Raw genomic sequence first — 19,973 nt, forward strand, 5'->3', positions numbered from 1 at the left:
CCACTCCCATTTCTGTATCATGATTGCCCTTTTTTAGCAAGTATGTGAACTCAGTGCTTTTCTATGAATAAATCATGGATCACAGAAACGATTTTTCTAAAAGCAGAAATTGTGTTCTCTCAGTAAATGAGCCCTTCTCTCCTTTGTTGGGACAGGGAGCTGGTTGGGCCTAAACAGAGATATACAGTAATGGACAGTTGGGAGATTCCTCAAATCACACCCATGTCCATAGCCCTAAGGCACCTCGAGACTGTCCTAGGAAACAGTACTCTCCTAATAGTACATGAAAATCAGTGGGTATACTCAGAAAACAATGCACAATGAACTTAAATGCCAGAGGACCCTTTGGCTTCAAAGACCTTGTCTAAGGCTACAATCTTAAGCAACTAAGCTCTGTATGTTTCTGCCCTCCCATACTATGGCATCAAAACTGATGTCTCCTTAGTTATTATTTACTTAGCTCCTCTTCCCCTCCTGAACTCTGAAGTGTTTTAGCATCTTCTGTGCCCCTCATTTGAGCTATCTTCTTCCTTCAGAGACACACAGCCCTATGTTACAGGGACCCTGACCCTTTTCTATCAATGTCATAGCCCCAACTACCTGGAAAGCTGTACCTATTATCATGTCACGTCTGAGCTTGCATGGCTGTTAGCATAATGGTAGTATGAGCCTGATGTTGATGCTGTAGTGTGTGCTCATGTCTTCCCTGATACCTGAGCCCCAGACTGGGGGGAGAATATGCAGAGGAAGCATAACAAAAGGAACAAAGGAGCTGGGCCTGGTGGTACACGCCTGTAATTCCAGCACTTGAGAGGCAGGTAGGTGGATCTTTGTGAGTTTGAGGCTGTGTGTGTGTGTGTGTGTGTGTGAGAGAGAGAGAGAGAGAGAGAAGGGGGCTTCAGAAAGAACTGAGGATAAGGACATAAGCCTTTACAAAGGAACATGCTAGACTCCAACTCTGGAAGTTTTATTCTCCTGGAAACAATATCTGTTGGTGGCACTTGAGCAGAAAGGCATGTACTTAATTCTGTCGAAGCAGACGTGAATGTTTGTGTACAGCATCCACAAAGGCTCCTACACGTTCTGGGTCCATGTCAGGGTAAAGCCCATGCCCTAGATTGGCAATGTAGCGTTGAGGCCCAAAGTCATCCAGCATCTGCTGCACCAGTCGACCAATCTCTTCCTAGAGAACCAAGAGGGTGCTGTCTACAAGAGAGGCCAGCAAAGCTGTGTCCTCCTACATACACGCGCAGGAGTGCTTCTACACAGTGTCACTGTCATTAACAACTTATCAGATACCTCATATGTCCCGAACATTAAGAAAATAGAAGTGAGAAGCCTGTGGGGTGACGCAGCAAGTCAGGTGCTTGCTACGCAACCTTGCTATGCAACCTCAGTTCAATCACTAGGGCCCGTACAAAGGTAGAAGAAGACTGACTCCACAAAGTCGTCCTAGACCTCCTCACATGTACCATAGATATAGACCCAACACACAATAATAATAAATATTAACAAAAAAATATAAAAAGAGCTGGGTGTGATGGGGTATATCCATAATCCTAGCACTTTGGGGGGGGGGAGAGGCAGGAAGATAAGTTCAAGGCCAACCTCAGCAATACAGTGAGGTTGAGGCTAACCTGGGCTACATGAGACTCTGTCTCAAAACAAGAAGGCAGGGTTAGGGACTTAACTCAGTGGTAGAAAGCCTGCCCGGCAAACAGAAGGCTCTGAGTTGGGTCCTTAGCTTCAAGAAGTGTCCATGGGCGGGACAGAGAAATGGACAGCCACAAAAATAAAATTTAAATTGTAAAAATGCCCTGCTTTCTTAGAGTTTACATTGTGTGTATAGAATTGAGGAGAGGAGAGACAGGTGTAATAAACCATACATATGTGATTCCCAACTATTGCACCGTACACAGAGAAAACTTTGTACACACATGTTGGACCCAGTTATTACCTCAGATGCATACAAAGCACAGGGATCCAGGTTCCCCTGCAGGGTCACTGCCTTCCCGACACGTTCCCTGGAAGCAGAACCATTGCCACAGTCTCACTGCATTATTGGGAGATTTTACCCCCTCCACCTCAGCCTCTCCTGCCCACTCCCCTATCACTCACCGGGCTTTCTTTGGAGCCACTGTCCAGTCAAGTCCAACTACCTCATAGCCAGCCTGGGCCAGCTCTTCCAGGGCAAAATGTCCATCCTTAGCAAAAATAATCTGGAGAGAAAGAACAGATCTCTGATGTTAAGCCTTTCTCGGTGCACTTCTGCTGCCCTCCAGTGGTGATTTTAGTCTATGCAGGCTGAGTGCTGCAACCTTCACTCCACCTGTCCCAGTCCTCACCATGGGCACTGGTGCCAGGCCTGCCTTCTGCAACCCAGCCTTCACTCGCTTGGCCACATCACGAATGTAGGGCAGTGCAAACTTGCTGAAGAGCTCGGTGCCAAGATGTCCTGCGTGGGACTCAAAGAGCTGCAATGCCTATAAACAGGTGACAAGAAAAACACACAAAGAGGAAGTAGCTCAGGCTCCACAGATACATGATATCTTAATTCTCCTCGGGTGACTTTAAACCCTGGCACATTCCCTGGGGCACAACAAGTTTTGCCTTAAAAGAAAAAATAGAAGCCAACAGCAGCTGTGCACACCTTTAGTCCCAGTACGTGGAATGCAGAGAGAGGCAGGTGAGTTTGTGAGTTTGAGGAAGAAAGAGAAAGAAAGAAGGCAGAAAGGAAGGAAGGAAGGAAGGAAAGGAAGGAAGGAAGGAAGGAAGGAAGGAAGGAAGGAAGGAAGGAAGGAAGGAAGGAAGGAAGGAAGGAAGGAAGGAAGGAAAGGAGGGAGGNAGGGAGGGAGGGAGGGAGGGAGAGGGGGAGAGGGAGAGAGGGAGACGGACAGACAGACAGACAGACAGACAAGCAGTGGTGCACATGACTTTAACCCCAGCACTTGGGAGGCAGAAGCAGGTGAATCCAAAAAAAAGTTTTACCTTCTCCAGATCCTAACTGCAGCTTCACACTCCAAACCCTCAGACCTTAAAGCCTGCGGATAGTCTCAGGAAGGGCTAAGACTCTAAATGGTTCTCAACCTGGGGGTCGCAACCCCTTTGGGGCAGAATGACCCTCTCTCAAGGATCACATATCAGATCTCCTACATACCCTATATTTACATTACAATTCACAACACTAGAAAAATTACAGCTATGAAGTAACAACAAAATAATTTTATAGTTGGGTTTACCACACCATGAGGAACTGTATTAAAGGGTCACAGTATTAGGAAAGTTGAGAACCACTTAGATACTCTAACCGGATCACTGGAGGAAAAGTAACACCCCTGCTTTCTCCGGTCCGGGGAAACCATTTTACCCGTTTGTCCTAAAGACTCACCTGAGCGCCGGCAGCCACTTGTCCTATCAGGTATGGGACCAGAGCATCAGTGAGTGTGCCAAGCAGCTTGTGACTGGCCTGCGGCCTTTGGTAGAGCCATCGCTTGGCCTGAGCCATGGTGCTTGAACTGCCGCCTTCAACCATGTATGTCATCAGGGTCCACTACAAAAAGATGCGGACGGCAGAGCATAGATCCCTTGTCTATTCCAGACCTACGAGCCTGACCTCTCCATGCTCCCGTCCACACCCCTGGGCTGCATTACCGGGGCACCGGCAAAGCCAATTAGTGGCACACGTCCAGCCAGCCGTTGTCGGGTAAGGGTGATGGCTTGGAACACATAGCCTAACTCTGAAACTGCCGCTGCTGGATCCCGTAGACGCTCTAAGTCCTGCTCTTCTCTTAATGGCTCTGGAAAGCTGGGTCCTTTGCCAGGTACCATGGTCACCTTCATGCCCAATGCCTTAAGGGGGATAAAATATCTGGGTACATAATCTGGAACTCAGAGGGAAGGTTTCTGTTCAACACATGCAACAAAGAAAAGACTAAACCCCCCTGCAAACTCCATCCCTAGTGTTTGCCTCTTCCCAGTTATGTATTTAAACCTGACAGGACCGAGGATTTCCAATGAGTGTTTTCTTCCCTCTCCCCTCTTTTTTTAAAGTCCACAATCCAGGATCAGGATTGAGTACCTGGGGTACAACAAGGATGTCGGAGAAAATGATGGCAGCATCCAGAGGAAACCTTCGCAGTGGCTGCAGGGGACAGCAGATAGGTTAGTAAGGAGACACACTGGGGGCATGAACCCCATCCTGGTTCGTGGGGCCCTCACCTGCAGAGTCAGTTCACAACAAGCCTCGGGAGAGCGGCAGGTGCTGAAGAAGTCCTGGGCAGCCCTGGTTTCCCTAAACTCTACAAGAGGAGATGGAGGACAGGACTCAGCCACGAGGTCCTCCAAAGTTCCTATCTTCTCCTGAAGAACTTCACCATCTAGAATTTCAGGGTTTATCTAGACCACAGCTTTGCCCCTGACCTGGTAAGTAGCGGCCGGCCTGTCTCATACACCAAACGGGAGTATAGTCTGTCTCCTCTCCCCAGGCTGCTCTCAGGAACGTGTCATTCTTCAGCTCCGGAAAATTCTGGAGTCTGGAGATCGGGTGGAAGGTACAGGTAGGAGTAAATGTCACTGTGCTAGACTGGGGTTCGGGGAGGGCACGGGCAGGCCGTTATCTGCCTCCTCCAGGCCCACCGCCTCCCCTCTATCAAGTGGCGCACAAGCTCCCAGGAGGAGGGCCCCACTAGGGCCTCTTTCCTACACACCCGTCCACTTTCCCAAACTCAAAGAAACTGGAGGGACTAGGGAAGCGGAATGAAAATCCAGTAAGGGAATTAGGGGGAAGGAGTTAATTTCGGGACCCGAGCGGCAAGCTTCAGCAGCCGGAGGTCCCCAAAACGAGACAGAAAGGATCAAAGCTGATGATGGTCCGAGGGGCTAGTTAGGAGTTCTGAGTCACCTCGGGACGCGGTCCCGCAAGGTAGTCCCTGGCATGGAGATTGCGGGAAGAGGGGGGCAGGGCGCGGGAAAGGTTCCGTTCCATGACTGGAAGATTTGGAATCTCAGCGACTTGGGTTCGAACTGGGAGATCTCCATAAAAATTAGAGTTTAAGGACATATCCCTGAATTGGAAGGCTCGGGTCAGAAAGCAACGTAGCCACAGCGCGTGCAGCAGAAAACTCACCCCAACCCGTTCGGCTCCATGGTAAACAGTAACTGAGCGGCCGCCGCTTTAATCTGAGGCTCCGCCCCGACAGTCCAGGCCCCGCCCCTTCCTGAAGAGAACCCTGGGCGGCGCCATATTGAGAACCACGTGACCGAGCCAGTGACAGCTGTGGGGCTGCCCTCCCTGCTGCCCGTAGGACCCAAACAATTTTTCACCGTAAAGCCCACTGTTGCGACGCAGTAGCAAATGACCCAAAGGCATGACTTCCCAATACAATCCCAAAACTTTTCTCATCTGTGGTATAGAAGACTTAGCACAAGCCTCGCTCTCACTCCGGTCCATGAGTCTCACAATGTTGTCTGTAAAAGGCTGTACAGGAACCGAAGATTTTAGACTCTACGTTTACACTACTCACCAATTTGTAGAAATGGTAAGAGTGCTGAGCAGGACAGGAACTGCTCTACCAATCGTTTAGGAAGCCAAAAACTGGCCATCGCATTTAAGTGGGCAACGATTATTAATCTCCTGGAATCAGAAGCAACAAATAGCATCTATCCGGAACGATTGAACATTCCTATCAGTGACCAGAAAAGGGGTCATTCTACCAAATATGTTTGTCACGCGCCCCCTAAGAGAGATGAACAATTTTTATAAGATTTCTCAAGGCTCGCGTGATGGCTCACGCTTTCAATCCCAGCAGTTGGATGGTAGAGGTGCGAGGATCTTTGAGTTTGAGACTAACCTGGTACAGAGTGAGTTCCAGGACAGCCAGGGCTACACAGAGAAACAAAACAACAATAACAACAAAAAGATTTCTTCAAATGTAATATTCGTTGGGGACGGGGAGACAAAGACAGGAGGCCAAAGTATCAGAGTGGATCGAATAAAGACTGAACAAGGATAGTAGCACTCGGTGGGCGGGTTACTAAATAGGAACACCTGACACTATGGTGGTCATTGATTGTGCATTTAATCTAAAACATACGGTAAGGCAGGGTGGGAGGTGGGGCCGGGTGTGGTGGGAAGCTCTGCTTGCAGTCCCCTGGCTGCGGCGGGGCAGGGTTTCCCTGGACGAGTCTCCCTTCAGCGAGGCTTCGCTATGGCCGGCCCCGGCCCCGGCGCGGCGCTTGAGTCCCCGCGGCAGCTCCTGGGTCGCGTGCGCTTCCTGGCGGAGGCGGCGCGGAGCCTCCGGGCCGGGCTGCCCCTGCCCGCGGCGCTAGCTTTCGTGCCGCGGGAGGTGCTCTACAAGCTGTACAAGGACCCGGCGGGACCGTCGCGCGTGCTGCTGCCCGTGTGGGAGGCAGAGGGCCTGGGGCTGCGTGTGGGTGCCGCGGGCCCTGCCCCGGGCACAGGCTCTGGACCCCTGCGCGCCGCCCGTGACAGTATCGAGCTCCGGCGCGGCGCCTGTGTGCGCACCACCGGCGAGGAGCTGTGCAATGGCCACGGGCTCTGGGTGAAGTTGACCAAGGTGCGCCCCGACTGGCAGGGACCCCACAAAAGACCCCCTGGATCTAGCCAGAGCCCTGGTTGTCCCGCCCCCTTATCCCAGAATGAGCTGGCATTGCTTTCAGTGCTCTTTGCCCCGGGCTGGGCTGGGCTGGGCGAGCAATTGAGTTGATTTCTGTCCCCATCTGACTCGTCCCTGCAGGAGCAGCTGGCCGAACACCTGAGTGACTGTAGTCTCGACGAAGGTTGGCTTCTAGTGTGTCGACCAGCAGAGGGCGGAGCCCGCCTCGTACCTATCGACACTCCCGACCACCTGCAGCGGCAGCAGCAGCTGTTTGGCGTGGACTACCGGCCGGTGCTCAGGTCCTGCAACTCAAAGAACGCGATTTGGTGGTGTCTGGCGGATGCGGAGGGTTTGGAAACAACAACCAAAATCCAAATCTTGGGTTGTGTGTGAGAGAGATTTGGGTGGGGGTGGGTTAAGAACTGGCAGAGGCCGGGCATGGTGGCCTTTAATCTCAGCACTCGGGAGGCAGAGGCAGGCAGATTTCTGAGTTCAAGGCCAGCCTGGTCTACAGAGTTCCAGGACAGCCAGAGCTACACAGAGAAACCCTGTCTCGAAAAACCAAAAAAAAAAAAAAAGGCAGAGATGAGACCTGAAGGGGGATGAGGCTTCTAGAGGCTTAGAGCTAGAACTGGAGAAGGCTCCAGATCCTGTTCCCGTTGCCGGTACCTCCCTCCTCATTTACTCCACTCTGTGCCCACAGATGGGAACAGGTAGTAGACCTGACCTACTCACATCGCCTGGGGTCCAGGCCTCAGCCGGCAGAGGCCTACACGGAGGCTATACAAAGGCTACTGTGAGTTATCTGGAACGGGGTGGGAGAGGAGGGAGCAGGGCCTGAATCCAGTCTAATTAGGGGCTTGGGGTTGTTTAGCTATGTGCCCCCAACATGGACATATGAGTGCGACGAGGACCTGATCCACTTCTTATATGACCACCTGGGCAAAGAAGATGAGAACCTGGGTAGTGTGAAGCAGTATGTGGAGAGCATCGATGTTTCTTCCTATACGGTGGGTACTGGACTCCTCCTGTGCCTAGATACAGTCACAGCCCTCAATGCTAGGTCCAGAGCTCCTATCACCAAACTAGGACCAAACCCGAGTCCCCATAGGCCATACTTAGTCCCACTACCCTTGGGACCCCTTTAAGGAACCCCAGACACCCTCCCTACCCCACACCCACTCCAACTCTGCTGTTTCTGTTCCCTGACCCAAAACACATGGCCAGTGTGACAGCACCTCTCTGCCCTACCTTAGGAGGAGTTCAATGTGTCCTGCCTGACAGATAGCAATGCAGATACCTACTGGGAGAGTGATGGGTCCCAGTGCCAACACTGGGTACGGCTTACCATGAAGAAAGGCACAATTGTCAAGTGAGTGGGCTCTGGGCATGACAGGGTGGGTGAGCCATGTGTTGTGGGTGCCTAGAGACTCACTCAGATACACTCTGAGCCCTCAGGAAGCTGCTACTCACAGTGGATACCACAGATGACAATTTCATGCCGAAGCGGGTAGTGGTCTATGGGGGTGAAGGGGACAACCTGAAGAAGCTGAGTGACGTGAACATTGACGAGTGAGCAGGCTACCCTGGGGTGGGTGGTGGGACCAAGCCCAGCTTGAATGGAACCCTAGACGTTCCTGAAGGCCCGAGGCAGCAAATATCTGAATTACTTTATACCTGTCTTCTAGGACCCTGATTGGGGATGTCTGTGTATTAGAGGACATGACCGTCCACCTTCCAATCATTGAGATCCGAATCGTTGAGTGTCGAGGTAGGGCTCAGGGCTATAAGGAGTTCCAGGATATGGGTGAGGGCAGGCTAATAGTGTGGAGAGAAGAAAAGAAAGTGGACTTGGAGTTAGGGTAAAGCTTCTTGTCTTAGGGTTTCTATTCCTGCACAAACATCATGACCAAGAAGCAAGTTGGGGAGGAAAGGGTTTATTCAGCTTACACTTCCGTACTGCTGTTCATCACCAAAGGAAGTCAGGACTGGAACTCAAGCAGGTCAGAAAGCAGGAGCTGATGCAGAGGCCATGGAGGGATGTTCTCTTTGTTTGTTTGTTTGTTTGTTTTTCGAGACAGGGTTTCTCTATGTAGCCTTGGCTGTCCTGGAACTCACTTTGTAGACCAGGCTGGCCTTGAACTCAGAAATCCACCTGCCTCTGCCTCCCGAGTGCTGGGATTATAGGCGTGCGCCACCACATCCAGCTTTTTTTTTTTGGTTTTTCGAGATAGAGTTTCTCTATATAGCCCTGGCTGTCCTGGAACTCACTCTGTAGACCAGGCTGGCCTCGAACTCAGAAATCCGCCTGTCTCTGCTTTCCAAGTGCTGGGATTAAAGGCATACGCCACGGAGAAATGTTCTTTACTGGCTTGCTTCCCCTGGCTTGCTCAGCCTGCTCTCTTACAGAACCAAGACTACCAGCCCAGAGACGGCACCACCCACAAGGGGACCTCCCCCTTGATCACTAATTGAGAAAATGCCTTGCAGCTGGATCTTGTGGAGGCATTTACCCAACTGAAGCTCCTTTCTCTGTGATAACTCCAGCCTGTGTCAAATTGACACAAAACTAGCCAGTACACTTCAGGACCAGATAGTATACAGTGCTGGGTATAAGCCAACCTTAGAGTCGTAGAGGTGGTTGGGATCCACAGGCATCCTGGCAGCATAGAGATGGAATGAATATATATATGAATCATGTGATAGAATCTCTGAAGCCTCCATAGTTAACAGTGACAAAATGCCCACTGCTGGGAGCCATTCCCAGGTCTGAGGGCCAAGAAAGCAGCAGGCTCAGTAAAGAGCCATATCCTGCCTCCCCATCCTCAGATGATGGGATTGATGTCCGTCTTCGAGGGGTAAAGATCAAGTCATCTAGACAGCGGGAGCTAGGGCTGAACGCAGACCTGTTCCAGCCAGCCAGTCTGGTGCGATATCCACGCCTGGAAGGCACTGACCCAGAAGTACTGTACCGCAGAGCTGTCCTTCTGCAGAGGTACGTATGGTCCTGGCCCTGCAGGCCTCCCTTCCTTCCCTAAGCCTTGGGAATCTGCATGGTGGAGGCCCCAGAGTCTGGTAAAATAAGTTACCCTGCTTCGAGGGCCAGAGCACCTCCTGAGCCTGCTTCTGTCCCTGTGGATTAGACGCTGGGGTCTTACACCCATGCCAAACTTTTTATCTTACCACACTACCACAGATTCATCAAAATCCTGGACAGTGTCCTGCACCACCTGGTACCTGCATGGGACCACACACTGGGCACCTTCAGTGAGATTAAGGTGAGTCTGGGCCTGCAGTACTTATCGGGGCATTGGGCTACTTACCTAGTTTTCATTCTTTTATTTTTATTTTTTTAGATTTACTCAATTATTTTATTTATATGAGCACACTGTAGCTGTCTTCAGACACACCAGAAGAGGGCATTGGATCCCATTACAGATGGTTGTGAGCCACCATGTGGTTGCTGGTAATTGAACTCAGGACCTCTGGAAGAGCAGTCAGTGCTCTTAACCACTGAGCCACCTCCCCAGCCCTTAGGTCTTTCATTCTTTAGCAGAAAGTTCCTGGAACCCCTCGGGAACTAGACCCTTACTGGTTCTGAAAACCAAGAAGAAAGCCAGACATGAGTGTCAGAAGTTAGTGTTTGAGGGGCTAGTTTCCAAGCAGGCTGTGAAGTAAGCAATAGGGGAGGAGAAGTAACTCCTCAGGCGGGCAGCTGTACCCTGAGGGTCCCACAGCGCTCCACATGACCTAAGGGACCCTGTGACATGAGGCTAGAAACTGGCTCACAGGAAGCACAGTCTCTTCTCATGAGATTGTGTAGCCGGCTGTGAAGTGGGGATTTTTCCTGGTCAGTGGAAGTCTCAGAAAGCTTGTGAGAATGTTAGGTTTGTGTTGTTCCAAATTCCCCTTCATGGTTAGTTGAAAGGAAAATCTAGAGGCAAGAGCAGATCGGACTAGACATAGATTGAAATGGCGGAGTTGGGTCTAGGCGTAGAAAGTCCCAGGGCCTGCACATAGCTGGTTGCCCACTCATTCTGCCCTGGCCACCTTTCCTCACCAGCAAGTGAAACAGTTCCTACTGTTGTCACGCCAGCGGCCCAGCCTGGTAGCACAGTGCCTGCGCGATTCAGAAAGCAGCAAGCCCAGCTTCATGCCGAGGCTGTACATCAACCGCCGCCTTGCCATGGAACACCGTGCCTGCCCTTCTCGGGACCCTGCCTGCAAGAATGCAGTCTTCACCCAGGTCTGGACCAGACTGAGGGAACGCTCGGTTCACGAGAGACTTGGGCAAGAATAGGGACAGCTCTTTAACACAGGCTTCCCTACAGCCCCCACTCATTCCCACCTTCTCTTGCTCCCCAGGTTTATGAAGGCCTCAAGCCTTCTGACAAGTATGAGAAACCCTTGGACTACAGGTATGGCGTGAGGGTAAAGGTTCGCACACACTACCTGGTACTTCTCACTATCATGCTCTGTGGTCCTTTTCCTAGCTGGTCTCTGGGCCTGTTAATGTGCCTGAGGCCAGCCCTGGCATAGTGGAGATCCATCATCCCTGTTTACAGGTGGCCCATGCGCTATGACCAGTGGTGGGAATGTAAATTCATTGCGGAAGGGATCATTGACCAAGGTGAGGCCTTGACATGGGTTCCAATTGTTGACTATTAGGGTATTAGAGCTTCGGGATTCTGAGGTGCCCAGCTGAGAGCATTTGTCATTTCAGGAGGTGGCTTCCGTGACAGCCTGGCAGATATGTCAGAAGAGCTGTGCCCCAGCTCAGCTGACACCCCTGTGCCTCTGCCCTTCTTTGTGCGCACTGCGAACCAGGTGATTGTCTTCCCACCCACCACCAAATTTCTGCAAACCTCTGGAAAGCCTGATAGAGCTAGAGGGGGCAGGGAGGGGATTGCCTGAGGCAGCCTCTGCACAGCGGGAGAGGAACATCTGTAAGATAGCGCGGATGGTGGGGTGGGGCAGTAACATTCCTGTGGTACTCTAGGTAGGAAAAAGGGTCTACCGCGTGCCCTGCTAACAGCTCTGTCTCTGGGGCAGGGCAATGGCACTGGTGAGGCCCGTGACATGTATGTGCCAAATCCCTCTTGCCGAGACTTTGCCAAGTATGAGTGGATTGGACAGTTGATGGGGGCTGCCCTTCGGGGTAAGGAGTTCCTGGTGAGTAATCCAATTGTCACCCTGTCAGCTGAGCCCAGGTCCCTCAAAGGAAAGGCCAGCAGACCTGGCCAGTTCAGTAAGAAGACAGCAGTGTTTGTCACGCAGGTCCTGGCCCTGCCTGGGTTCGTGTGGAAGCAGCTGTCTGGAGAGGAGGTGAGCTGGAGCAAGGACTTCCCAGCTGTGGACTCCGTGCTGGTGAGTAGGGCCCAGACCCACTGCTCCCCAGTACCTGTGCTCCCCGTCTGGTCTCATTGACTCCCAGGGCTTCAACTGATAGCTTTGTTCTGGTAACTCCTAAAATCCTTACCTCCAGCCCTCACTTCTTTCCTTAGACTGGGTCCACCCATGCATTAACTCAAGATGGCACTGTTGAGCCTTGCACTCTGCAGACTGTCACATTCTCCCTAGGCCACTGCCTTCTCAGGCTTCAGGCTCAGAGCCACACCCTATCCACTTTTGCCTATGCTGCAGCTGTCAGGGTCTTTATGTGGGTTTATGGTTGGTTTTTTGTTTTTTTTTGCCATTTGTAAAACATATTTGTGTGTGTATGAGAGAAGGGAAGAGAGAGAGGGGGGAGAGAGAGAAATGGAGGAGGAGAGGGGGAGAAAGAGGGAGGGAGAGAAAAGAGAAGAGAAGAGAGAGAGACAGAGAGACAGTAGGTGTGTGCACCATGGCGCGCGTTTGGGGGTCTGAGGATGGCTTTTGGGAATTGATTATCCCCACGCAGATCCAGGGCTCTAAACTCGGGGCATTGGGGTTGGTGGCAAATGTTTTATGCACTGAACCATCTTGCCAGCCCTGTTTTGCTTCTTGCAGTAGGGGCTCACGTAGGCTGGGATATGTGACCCCTACTGCTGAAGGTGACCTTGAACTCCTGATCTTCATGCTCTACCTCCTAAGTGCTGGGAATGCCCGCACATGCAGCCATGCTTAGGGTCACTCCTAACTAGTCCCCAGCACCCTGTCCAGTCTCTCCCTGGATTTAGTGTGCATCTCCCGTCTCCCTGATGTCCTCCTGGTTCAGGCCATCTTTCCTCTGTTCCAACCACGTATTATAAAAGCTCATGTCCCCACCTCTATTCTTATCCACCTCATGCTGCCAGGTAATTCATCTCCTCATTTAAATCATGCGATGTCTCTGCTCTGGGCTCAGGATGGAGAGAACCCCATGAAGGCCTTCCATGGCTCCTGTGTCTCAGCCATTTGACTCATACTCAGGCCCTAGCAAGACAGTATTTCTGCCTTTGGAGTTTTCATCTTTGTCCAAGATGTTCTGTCTCCCAGCTTCCCTTGTGGCCAAGCCAGTGTCTGGCTGTCGTTTGGGTGCCCTCCCTAGGCTCCGGGGCTGCTGCCTTCCCAGCTACTTCCTGGCCTCTGCACTCCCCGTTACCCATGGGGAAAGCTGACCCCGACAGCCCTGGCTCTCCCCACCCCAGGTGAAGCTCCTGGAAGTGATGGAAGGAGTGGACAAGGAGACGTTTGAGTTCAAGTTTGGGAAGGAGCTGACATTCACCACCGTCCTGAGTGACCAACAGGTCGTGGAGCTGATTCCTGGGGGCACGGGCATCGTGGTGGAATATGAGGACCGCTCCCGTTTCATCCAGCTGGTGCGGAAGGCGCGGCTAGAGGAGAGCAAGGAGCAGGTAGGAGAACGGGGGCGGCGGGCCCTTCCCTTGACAGCCAGAGCCCACTGGTAGGCGACCAGTATCCACCCTGATGCTGGCTTCCACGACTGCGCCCCTCATTCCTGTTGGTCGGCGAGTACAGAGATGCCCCAGTGTACGCTGAAAGTAGTGACCAACTTTCCCAGGCAGGCTTCTTCCTCCTCCCTAGGTGGCAGCCATGCAGGCAGGTCTGCTGAAGGTGGTACCGCAGGCTGTGCTGGACTTACTGACCTGGCAAGAGTTGGAAAAGAAGGTGTGTGGGGATCCAGAGGTCACTGTGGATGCTCTGCGCAAGCTCAGTGAGTTCTAGGTGATAGGGCAGTGAAGCCAAAGGGGCGGGGCTTAAGGAATAGCAGAGTGAGAGCTAAGCATCTACTCCTGCCTTGGCCCCTCCAGCTCGATTTGAGGACTTCGAACCATCTGACACACGAGTGCAGTACTTTTGGGAGGCTCTGAACAATTTCACCAATGGTCAGTAGAGGGCAGAGTACCGCTTGCCTTGTCTTGGGATGTGGCTTGTGGATTGAAGAGGCGGGCGGGAACTTACAGAACCTCCTTCATCCGTGCAAGCCTTAATTTTCTTCTCCACCCAGAGGACCGGAGCCGCTTCCTACGCTTTGTCACTGGCCGCAGCCGCCTCCCTGCTCGGATCTACATCTACCCGGACAAACTGGGGTGGGTATGAGTACAGAGAGGGGCAGAAGGTGCCTTACACACACACACACACACACACACACACACATCACTCCACAGCTTGCTAATCCTTTGCTCTTCCCACCTCGCAGCTATGAGACCACAGACGCCCTGCCTGAGTCTTCCACCTGCTCCAGCACGCTCTTCCTCCCACACTATGCCAGGTGAGTCTCCCGAGGTGGGAGGGTGGCCGACAGGGAAGGGCACCCTGGGAGCAGCAGAGATGCCTGACAGACCACCTTCCTCCCTCTGTAGTGCCAAGGTATGCGAGGAGAAGCTCCGCTACGCCGCGTACAACTGTGTGGCCATCGACACGGACATGAGCCCCTGGGAGGAGTGAGGCTGTGCCTAAGCACGTCCTGCTGCCCTCACCCAGGCCAGCCCGGTTTGGGTCTCTACAGAGGTGATGGGTTCAGAACTGTCAGCACAGTGGGCCCTGTACCTGAATATGGTCTGGTCGCAGAGGGAGGCGTGAGTTGACACTGACGCTCCAGTCCCCACAGACCCGCGAACCCTACTGTGCTGGGGCTTGCTTCCGTAGGTGTTTAACCTCGGTGAGAGGGAATCGTCCACAAGCCCAGCACACGCTGCCAGGCCTGAGCTACTTGAAGGGGGCGATCTAGCTCTCCAGCCCATGGACTATGTTTTGGTTTCCCCCATTCCTCTTTTTCTTCTAGCTTCAGCCATGGCTCCAAATGTTTAAAAAATGCTAGAATGGTACTTTGAGCAAGGTGCCAAGGACAGAGTGAGGTTATCTTCCTTGGTCACGGGTCCCTAAGAAAGAAGCCCCAGTTGAGTACCCATCCGGTACATACTAGCCTTCTTCCTTCCATAGCAGAGGTGTGTGAGCTTGTTCTTCAGGGGCTTGGCAAGGACATCCGCTCAATACTCAGTCTTTACCAGCAGCCAAACTACTATCTTCTGGATCATATCCAGCCCAACCCCAGATCTGCTCCTTCACCGCAAGATTTCACAGCTGAGGGTCCTCCTGTCCTCTCTGAAATGTCAGTGGTTACTGTTCCCACACTCGAAAATAAGCCTAGATGTTAAGCTTACTCTGAGGGCTGTGCACACCCTTCCACGCCCTCAAGAGCCTCCATGACACTCCTGTAGGGCGTCTTACATTGGGGAAATTGAATAAATGGAGAAATTCATTTCTTTAGAATGTGCTTTTGGGATCCCTGCTAATCTCCTGGCACTCCTAGGAAATCGCTGTGTCCCAGAAGGAGCGCTGGGGCTGCCGCCCTACGATAACAGGGGTGTGCGCCCGACAGGAGAGGTAGGCTTTACAGTGGTACGTCAGGAGCCTAGCCTGGGAATGAGAGCTCAGAACAGGACGAAGGCTGGGGTTTGAGGCGATTGTGGGATTCAGAGCCCAGAAGCAGGTGAGCAGGATGACGGCACGTGGAGGGTGAAGCTGGGATAGCTGACGAGCACCCAGATCCGGATACACTAGAGAGCACTTGTCTGCCCCCAGGTGCCACAAATCTAAGGTCCAGAGACTCTAGCCCTGTCTTACCCCGAGTACTCCCCCAGAACCACAATGCACTGCACAGTCATCTTGGTATCCTGGTACAGTGTAAACAGTCAGTTGCCCATCAAAGCAGACTGCACCCTAAAAAGCTTTCCTAATATGTTCTCTTCAGCTCACACTGCTATCGAGAAAGCCTCTTCACATGGCTGTGTGTGTACCCAGACCTATCTCTCCCACACGCTGAGCTCCTGGGGCAGCCCCGACCTCCCATGCACTTTGGGGGGCCCACAGGAGGCATACACGAACACCCTCCCAGGGAGCCCCAGCAACTGCACACACACCCACCAAGCTCTGCTTCTCAGAAAGCTCCCCTGGCTCCGTTGGGGAAGGAGCACCTTCTGTAGTGTCTGGGAAGGGCCTTCGCTGCAGGGGCTGCGGGGTGCAGTTTGTTTCTATGCCCGCACACATGTCCTTAATGCCTCTTTTGCACCACATTTTGCAGCTTGCTTTGCATTCACTTATTCATTTAGAGATGAAGTGTGGAGTACAGATGTCAGGCACCAGCCGTAAAGCACCGAGGCAAAGTCAGGGATTGCTCCAGAGCACACACTCCCCACGGAAGCTTGCTACATCTTTCTCATTAAGTAGTGGTGTAGATAGAGCAAGTGTCTTCTTGGTGATGAATTATCATACTTCTAAGTGGATCCACTGAAATATTTTATTCTCTATTAAAATTTTATTTTTAAAATCGTGTATATGTGGATGTCTGTGGGGTGGGGGTGCGCGTGACTGTGGGCACCCAAGGAGGCGGAAAAAGGCATTGGATCCCCTGGGGCTGAAATTATAGGCATTTTTGAGCCACTTGATGTAGGTGCTAGGAACTAAACCCAGGTTCTCTGGAAGAGCTATGACTGCTCTTCACTGCTGAGCCAGTTTGCTCTTTAATAAGCCCAAAAACATTTTATTCTTTACATGACTCATCAAATGAAACATCTCTGAGACACTTACAGTCCTCACTTTGGTTTTGTTTTGAGACATAGTCTTGCTTGTAATCTTAGCTGTCCTGGTCTAAAACTCTTTATGTAGCCCAGGCTGGCCACAAACTTGCAGCAGTACTGTATCTGCCACCAAAATGCTAAGGAACCCTTTCATGTGAAGGGTTTTCTGCCACTGCTTGCTCTGGGGCAACCTGTGGATTACAGTTGCTTTCCTCATTAATGAAGGTAAGATCAGTCTCAGTTGCTATGACTACACATGTGTGGTCTGTGACATGGAGTCAGCACTCCTGTCATCATCGGTTTTCTCAAACTTGAGTGTGCTCAATTTCATTTCTCATATTTTTCTCTGCTGCCCCTTCCTTGCCTTGGCCAGTTTGTTCTCTCCCTTATCTTGTGTGTACTGCACACTACCACTGAGCCACACCCCCAAACACCTTCTCTTTTAATTCTCTCATTCCGTGTTGGTTTATTCCTAGGAAACAAGGAAGCTTATCATGGGAGACAGGGTTTCTCTGTGTGGCCCTGGCTGCCCTGGAACTCATTCTGTAGACCAGACTAGTCTTGAACTCAGAGATCCTCCTGCCTCTGCCTCCCAAGTGCTGGGATTAAAGCTATGTGCCACCACCATAGGGGTTCAGACTCTGGAACAAAACAGCTGAGGAGCATATTATACATCCCAAAGCAGACCTGGCCTCCAGGTTCTCCCAGCATCCCTCAGTCCCTACCTGGCACACCCTACTCCTAACCCTGAACTTGGGCTGGACTACCCTTCCCCCAGAGACCCTTCTATATATAATCCAGACATTTTGGTTTCTTCTCTCTTCTCCCTTTCTCCTTTCTCTCTCTGCCCCCTCCCCTTTGTCTCCCTCCCCAAGATGACGTCCTTGGCCTGCTTCCTTGGGGCCAGTGAATTTGCCCACCCAAGTGCAGCTTCCCAATAAACCTGCCTTTATATTAATCTGTTTGAACTGGCTCATTTTCACTGGTGGAAAAATAACTTATCAACCACCATCCAACATTTAAACCTCTTTATAATTTAGGCTGCTGGGCCTGCTAGAATGTCCGCTCCACAGAGGCTGGGTCCTAGCTTTGTTCAGATCCCAAGAGCCTAAAGCTATCCTAAGGAAGGAGACTGAAGTGGGAGTAATTCCAAGCAGGCATCAGCTATAGGCACTGAGTAAATACTTGATGAATGAGTAAAAAAAAAAAAAAAAAAAAATGACCTCAAAATTGTATTTTCCAATTTTAAAAAGGGAAAATCAACTGTCTGAAAAATGTGGTTTGTGATAAAAGTGTGAAATCACCAAATTAATCAAATTACTTCTTTAAAATCTGGCCCATCAGCTTAGAATACCAATATCCATCCACACTGTCCTTCAAAGCCAGTGGTGGGAATTCTTTGTGCTTGAAGGAGTCCGAGTTCCTGCCAAGCGTTTTATAGTAAATGAAGCAGCTGCTGCTGCTCTCTGACTTTCTAATACCCACTTGGGCAATCCCCAGGCTGATGTGCAACGACTAAGCTGGAAGTGCTGTATGTAGTTCCTGCAGTAAGTGGCCAAAGCAGTTTCTTTTCTCATTTCTTTATTTCACTCAGTGCTCTTAAAATAACAATCCCTCACCACACTGACAAGCCCACGGCCAAATGGAATATTATGAGGTGGTCAGCAAATTCCCAAAGAGAGTTCTCTAGCAGACTGTGGGAAGAATATCCGTGAGCCAAGACCCAACTTTTGAAAGGTTTCCTTTGTGTCTCACATTGCAGAGGATTGCCTTCTGAGCCTACCCCATCCCACACGTATGCAGTATGTGTGTGAGTACACAACACACACACAGACACGTTAGGGTAACCTACCCCACACGTATCCTATGGACTGGCTATGAAGGAGTGTCCCTGTATTCTCAGTTGGTCATTGCTGTGCAGACAACACCAGGTTTTCGTTGCTTCCTCACCAGCCCCAAAAGAAGATTCTCTGAGAGAATCGTGTTAAAAAGTAAGCTGCCAGGGGCCGGGCGTGGTGGCGCATGCCTTTAATCCCAGCACTCGGGAGGCAGAGGCAGGCGGATTTCTGAGTTCAAGGCCAGCCTGGTCTACAGAGTGAGTTCCAGGACAGCCAAGGCTACACAGAGAAAAACCCTGTCTCGGAAAAAAAAAAAGTTAGCTGCCTGCTGGGAGCTCACAGTAGCCCTCAGACTGGCCGAAGGAAGGGCAACGGAAGAGATGGTCAAGGGTAGTCCTGCTGCTGATTGGTTTGCAGTAAATAGGCTGTGATACCTCTCCCACCATGCTAATAGGTTTTTTGTATGTTGGCTGCTGATGCTGGGTGGGGGGCAGAAGGATTTAACAGAACAGGAACAGGGTGGGGAGGAAAGCAGAGAGAGCCACAGCCACATGGAGAGAGAGAGAGAGAAAGAGAGAGAGAGAGAGAGGCGGGGAGGTGGGCTTGAGTCTAGACGGGTAGCTGAACCTCCTTGTCTTTATTATTAAACCCCATGCGGGACCCACAGGAACCCTCAACTCTCTCTGAAGACAGGATTTCTTTGTGTAACATCCCTGGCTGTCCTGGAACTCGATCTGTTGACCAGGTTGGCCTTGAACTCACAGAGATCCATCTGTCTCTGCCTCCTGAGTGCTGGGATTAAAGAAGTGCACCACCACACCTGGCAGAACAACTCATTTCTAATTTGCATTTACAAAGTGCCTCCTGTATGCATGCTATATACTAATATGCATGAAGCTACACACAGGGGAATAACATGAACTGACTTAGAAGGCAACTTGAGGAGAAGAGGTATCGGTGGCCTGGGCTTTTGGTCTAGTTTTCCTATCACCAAATAGGATGTTGAAGGAAAATTCCAACTAATTAAATATACTTTACTTAGCACACCTTGGGTCATGGGAAGAATGGAACAAATAAAATATAGCCCTTATCCAGTGTGATAAAGGGACATGAAGAGGCCTGGAGAGGTGGCTCGGCAGTTAAGAGCACAGCTGCTCTTCCAGAGGACTTGGGTTCAATTCCCAGCACCCACAGGATGGCTTACAATCATTTGTAGTTCCAGTTCCAGGAGACCCAGTGCTCTCTTCTGGCCTCTGTGGATACAAGGCATACATGTAGGCAAAACACTCGCACATATAACTGAAAGGTTTCATTGATGTGGGTGTTTTGTTTGAGATAGTTTCTCCATGTAACCCTGGCTGCCCTGGAAACTCATGTATTACATCCTGACCACAGTTTCCCCTCTCTCTTTTCCTCCCACTCCCTCTCCTTTCCCCTTCCCTCCCCCCTAGATCCTCCTCCTTTTTCCTTCCAAAAAAAAAAAAAAAAAAAAAAAAAAAAAAAATGACCTCAAAATT

General features: G+C 51.2%; 2 protein-coding genes across 2 annotated transcripts; one reads left to right on the top strand and one right to left on the bottom strand.

Moving 5' to 3' along the window:
• Positions 1–946: 946 nt before the first annotated feature.
• Positions 947–5,182, bottom strand: Urod (uroporphyrinogen decarboxylase). Its single transcript, XM_021199710.2, has 10 exons — positions 5,126–5,182; positions 4,420–4,532; positions 4,219–4,298; positions 4,079–4,141; positions 3,652–3,849; positions 3,389–3,550; positions 2,346–2,483; positions 2,119–2,219; positions 1,958–2,024; positions 947–1,183 (listed from the first exon to the last, which is right to left on the bottom strand). The coding sequence occupies exons 1-10, from the start codon at positions 5,143–5,145 to the stop codon at positions 1,022–1,024; spliced, it is 1,104 nt and encodes a 367-aa protein (XP_021055369.1). The 5' UTR covers positions 5,146–5,182; the 3' UTR covers positions 947–1,021.
• A 938-nt stretch (positions 5,183–6,120) lies between these two features.
• On the top strand, positions 6,121–16,370 carry Hectd3 (HECT domain E3 ubiquitin protein ligase 3). Its single transcript, XM_021199546.2, has 21 exons — positions 6,121–6,575; positions 6,756–6,916; positions 7,321–7,413; positions 7,492–7,627; positions 7,874–7,989; positions 8,076–8,189; positions 8,306–8,388; positions 9,447–9,612; positions 9,814–9,895; positions 10,681–10,863; positions 10,983–11,035; positions 11,183–11,247; positions 11,341–11,444; positions 11,670–11,789; positions 11,895–11,984; positions 13,226–13,432; positions 13,623–13,752; positions 13,850–13,924; positions 14,047–14,128; positions 14,239–14,310; positions 14,402–16,370. Exons 1-21 carry the CDS (start codon positions 6,207–6,209, stop codon positions 14,484–14,486), a joined length of 2,586 nt encoding a protein of 861 aa, XP_021055205.1. The 5' UTR covers positions 6,121–6,206; the 3' UTR covers positions 14,487–16,370.
• The last annotated feature ends 3,603 nt before the right edge of the window (positions 16,371–19,973 follow it).

Source organism: Mus pahari, chromosome 6 (assembly GCF_900095145.1).
Source record: "Mus pahari chromosome 6, PAHARI_EIJ_v1.1, whole genome shotgun sequence".
Taxonomy (NCBI): Eukaryota; Metazoa; Chordata; class Mammalia; order Rodentia; family Muridae; genus Mus; species Mus pahari.

What these genes read in the sequence shown, in the direction of transcription:
- Urod (XM_021199710.2), bottom strand. Translation starts at nt 5,145, where the DNA reads ATGGAGCCGAACGGGTTGGG. An exon ending in GCCTGGCACCAGTGCCCATG is followed by an intron (nt 2,220 to 2,345) that starts GTGAGGACTGGG and finishes CTTTCTCTCCAG; the next exon opens with ATTATTTTTGCTAAGGATGG. An exon ending in GTGGCTCCAAAGAAAGCCCG is followed by an intron (nt 2,025 to 2,118) that starts GTGAGTGATAGG and finishes TTCTGCTTCCAG; the next exon opens with GGAACGTGTCGGGAAGGCAG.
- Hectd3 (XM_021199546.2), top strand. Translation starts at nt 6,207, where the DNA reads ATGGCCGGCCCCGGCCCCGGCGCGGCGCTTGAGTCCCCGCGGCAGCTC. An exon ending in TTCGGGGTAAGGAGTTCCTG is followed by an intron (nt 11,790 to 11,894) that starts GTGAGTAATCCA and finishes TTTGTCACGCAG; the next exon opens with GTCCTGGCCCTGCCTGGGTT. An exon ending in CAGCTGTGGACTCCGTGCTG is followed by an intron (nt 11,985 to 13,225) that starts GTGAGTAGGGCC and finishes TCCCCACCCCAG; the next exon opens with GTGAAGCTCCTGGAAGTGAT.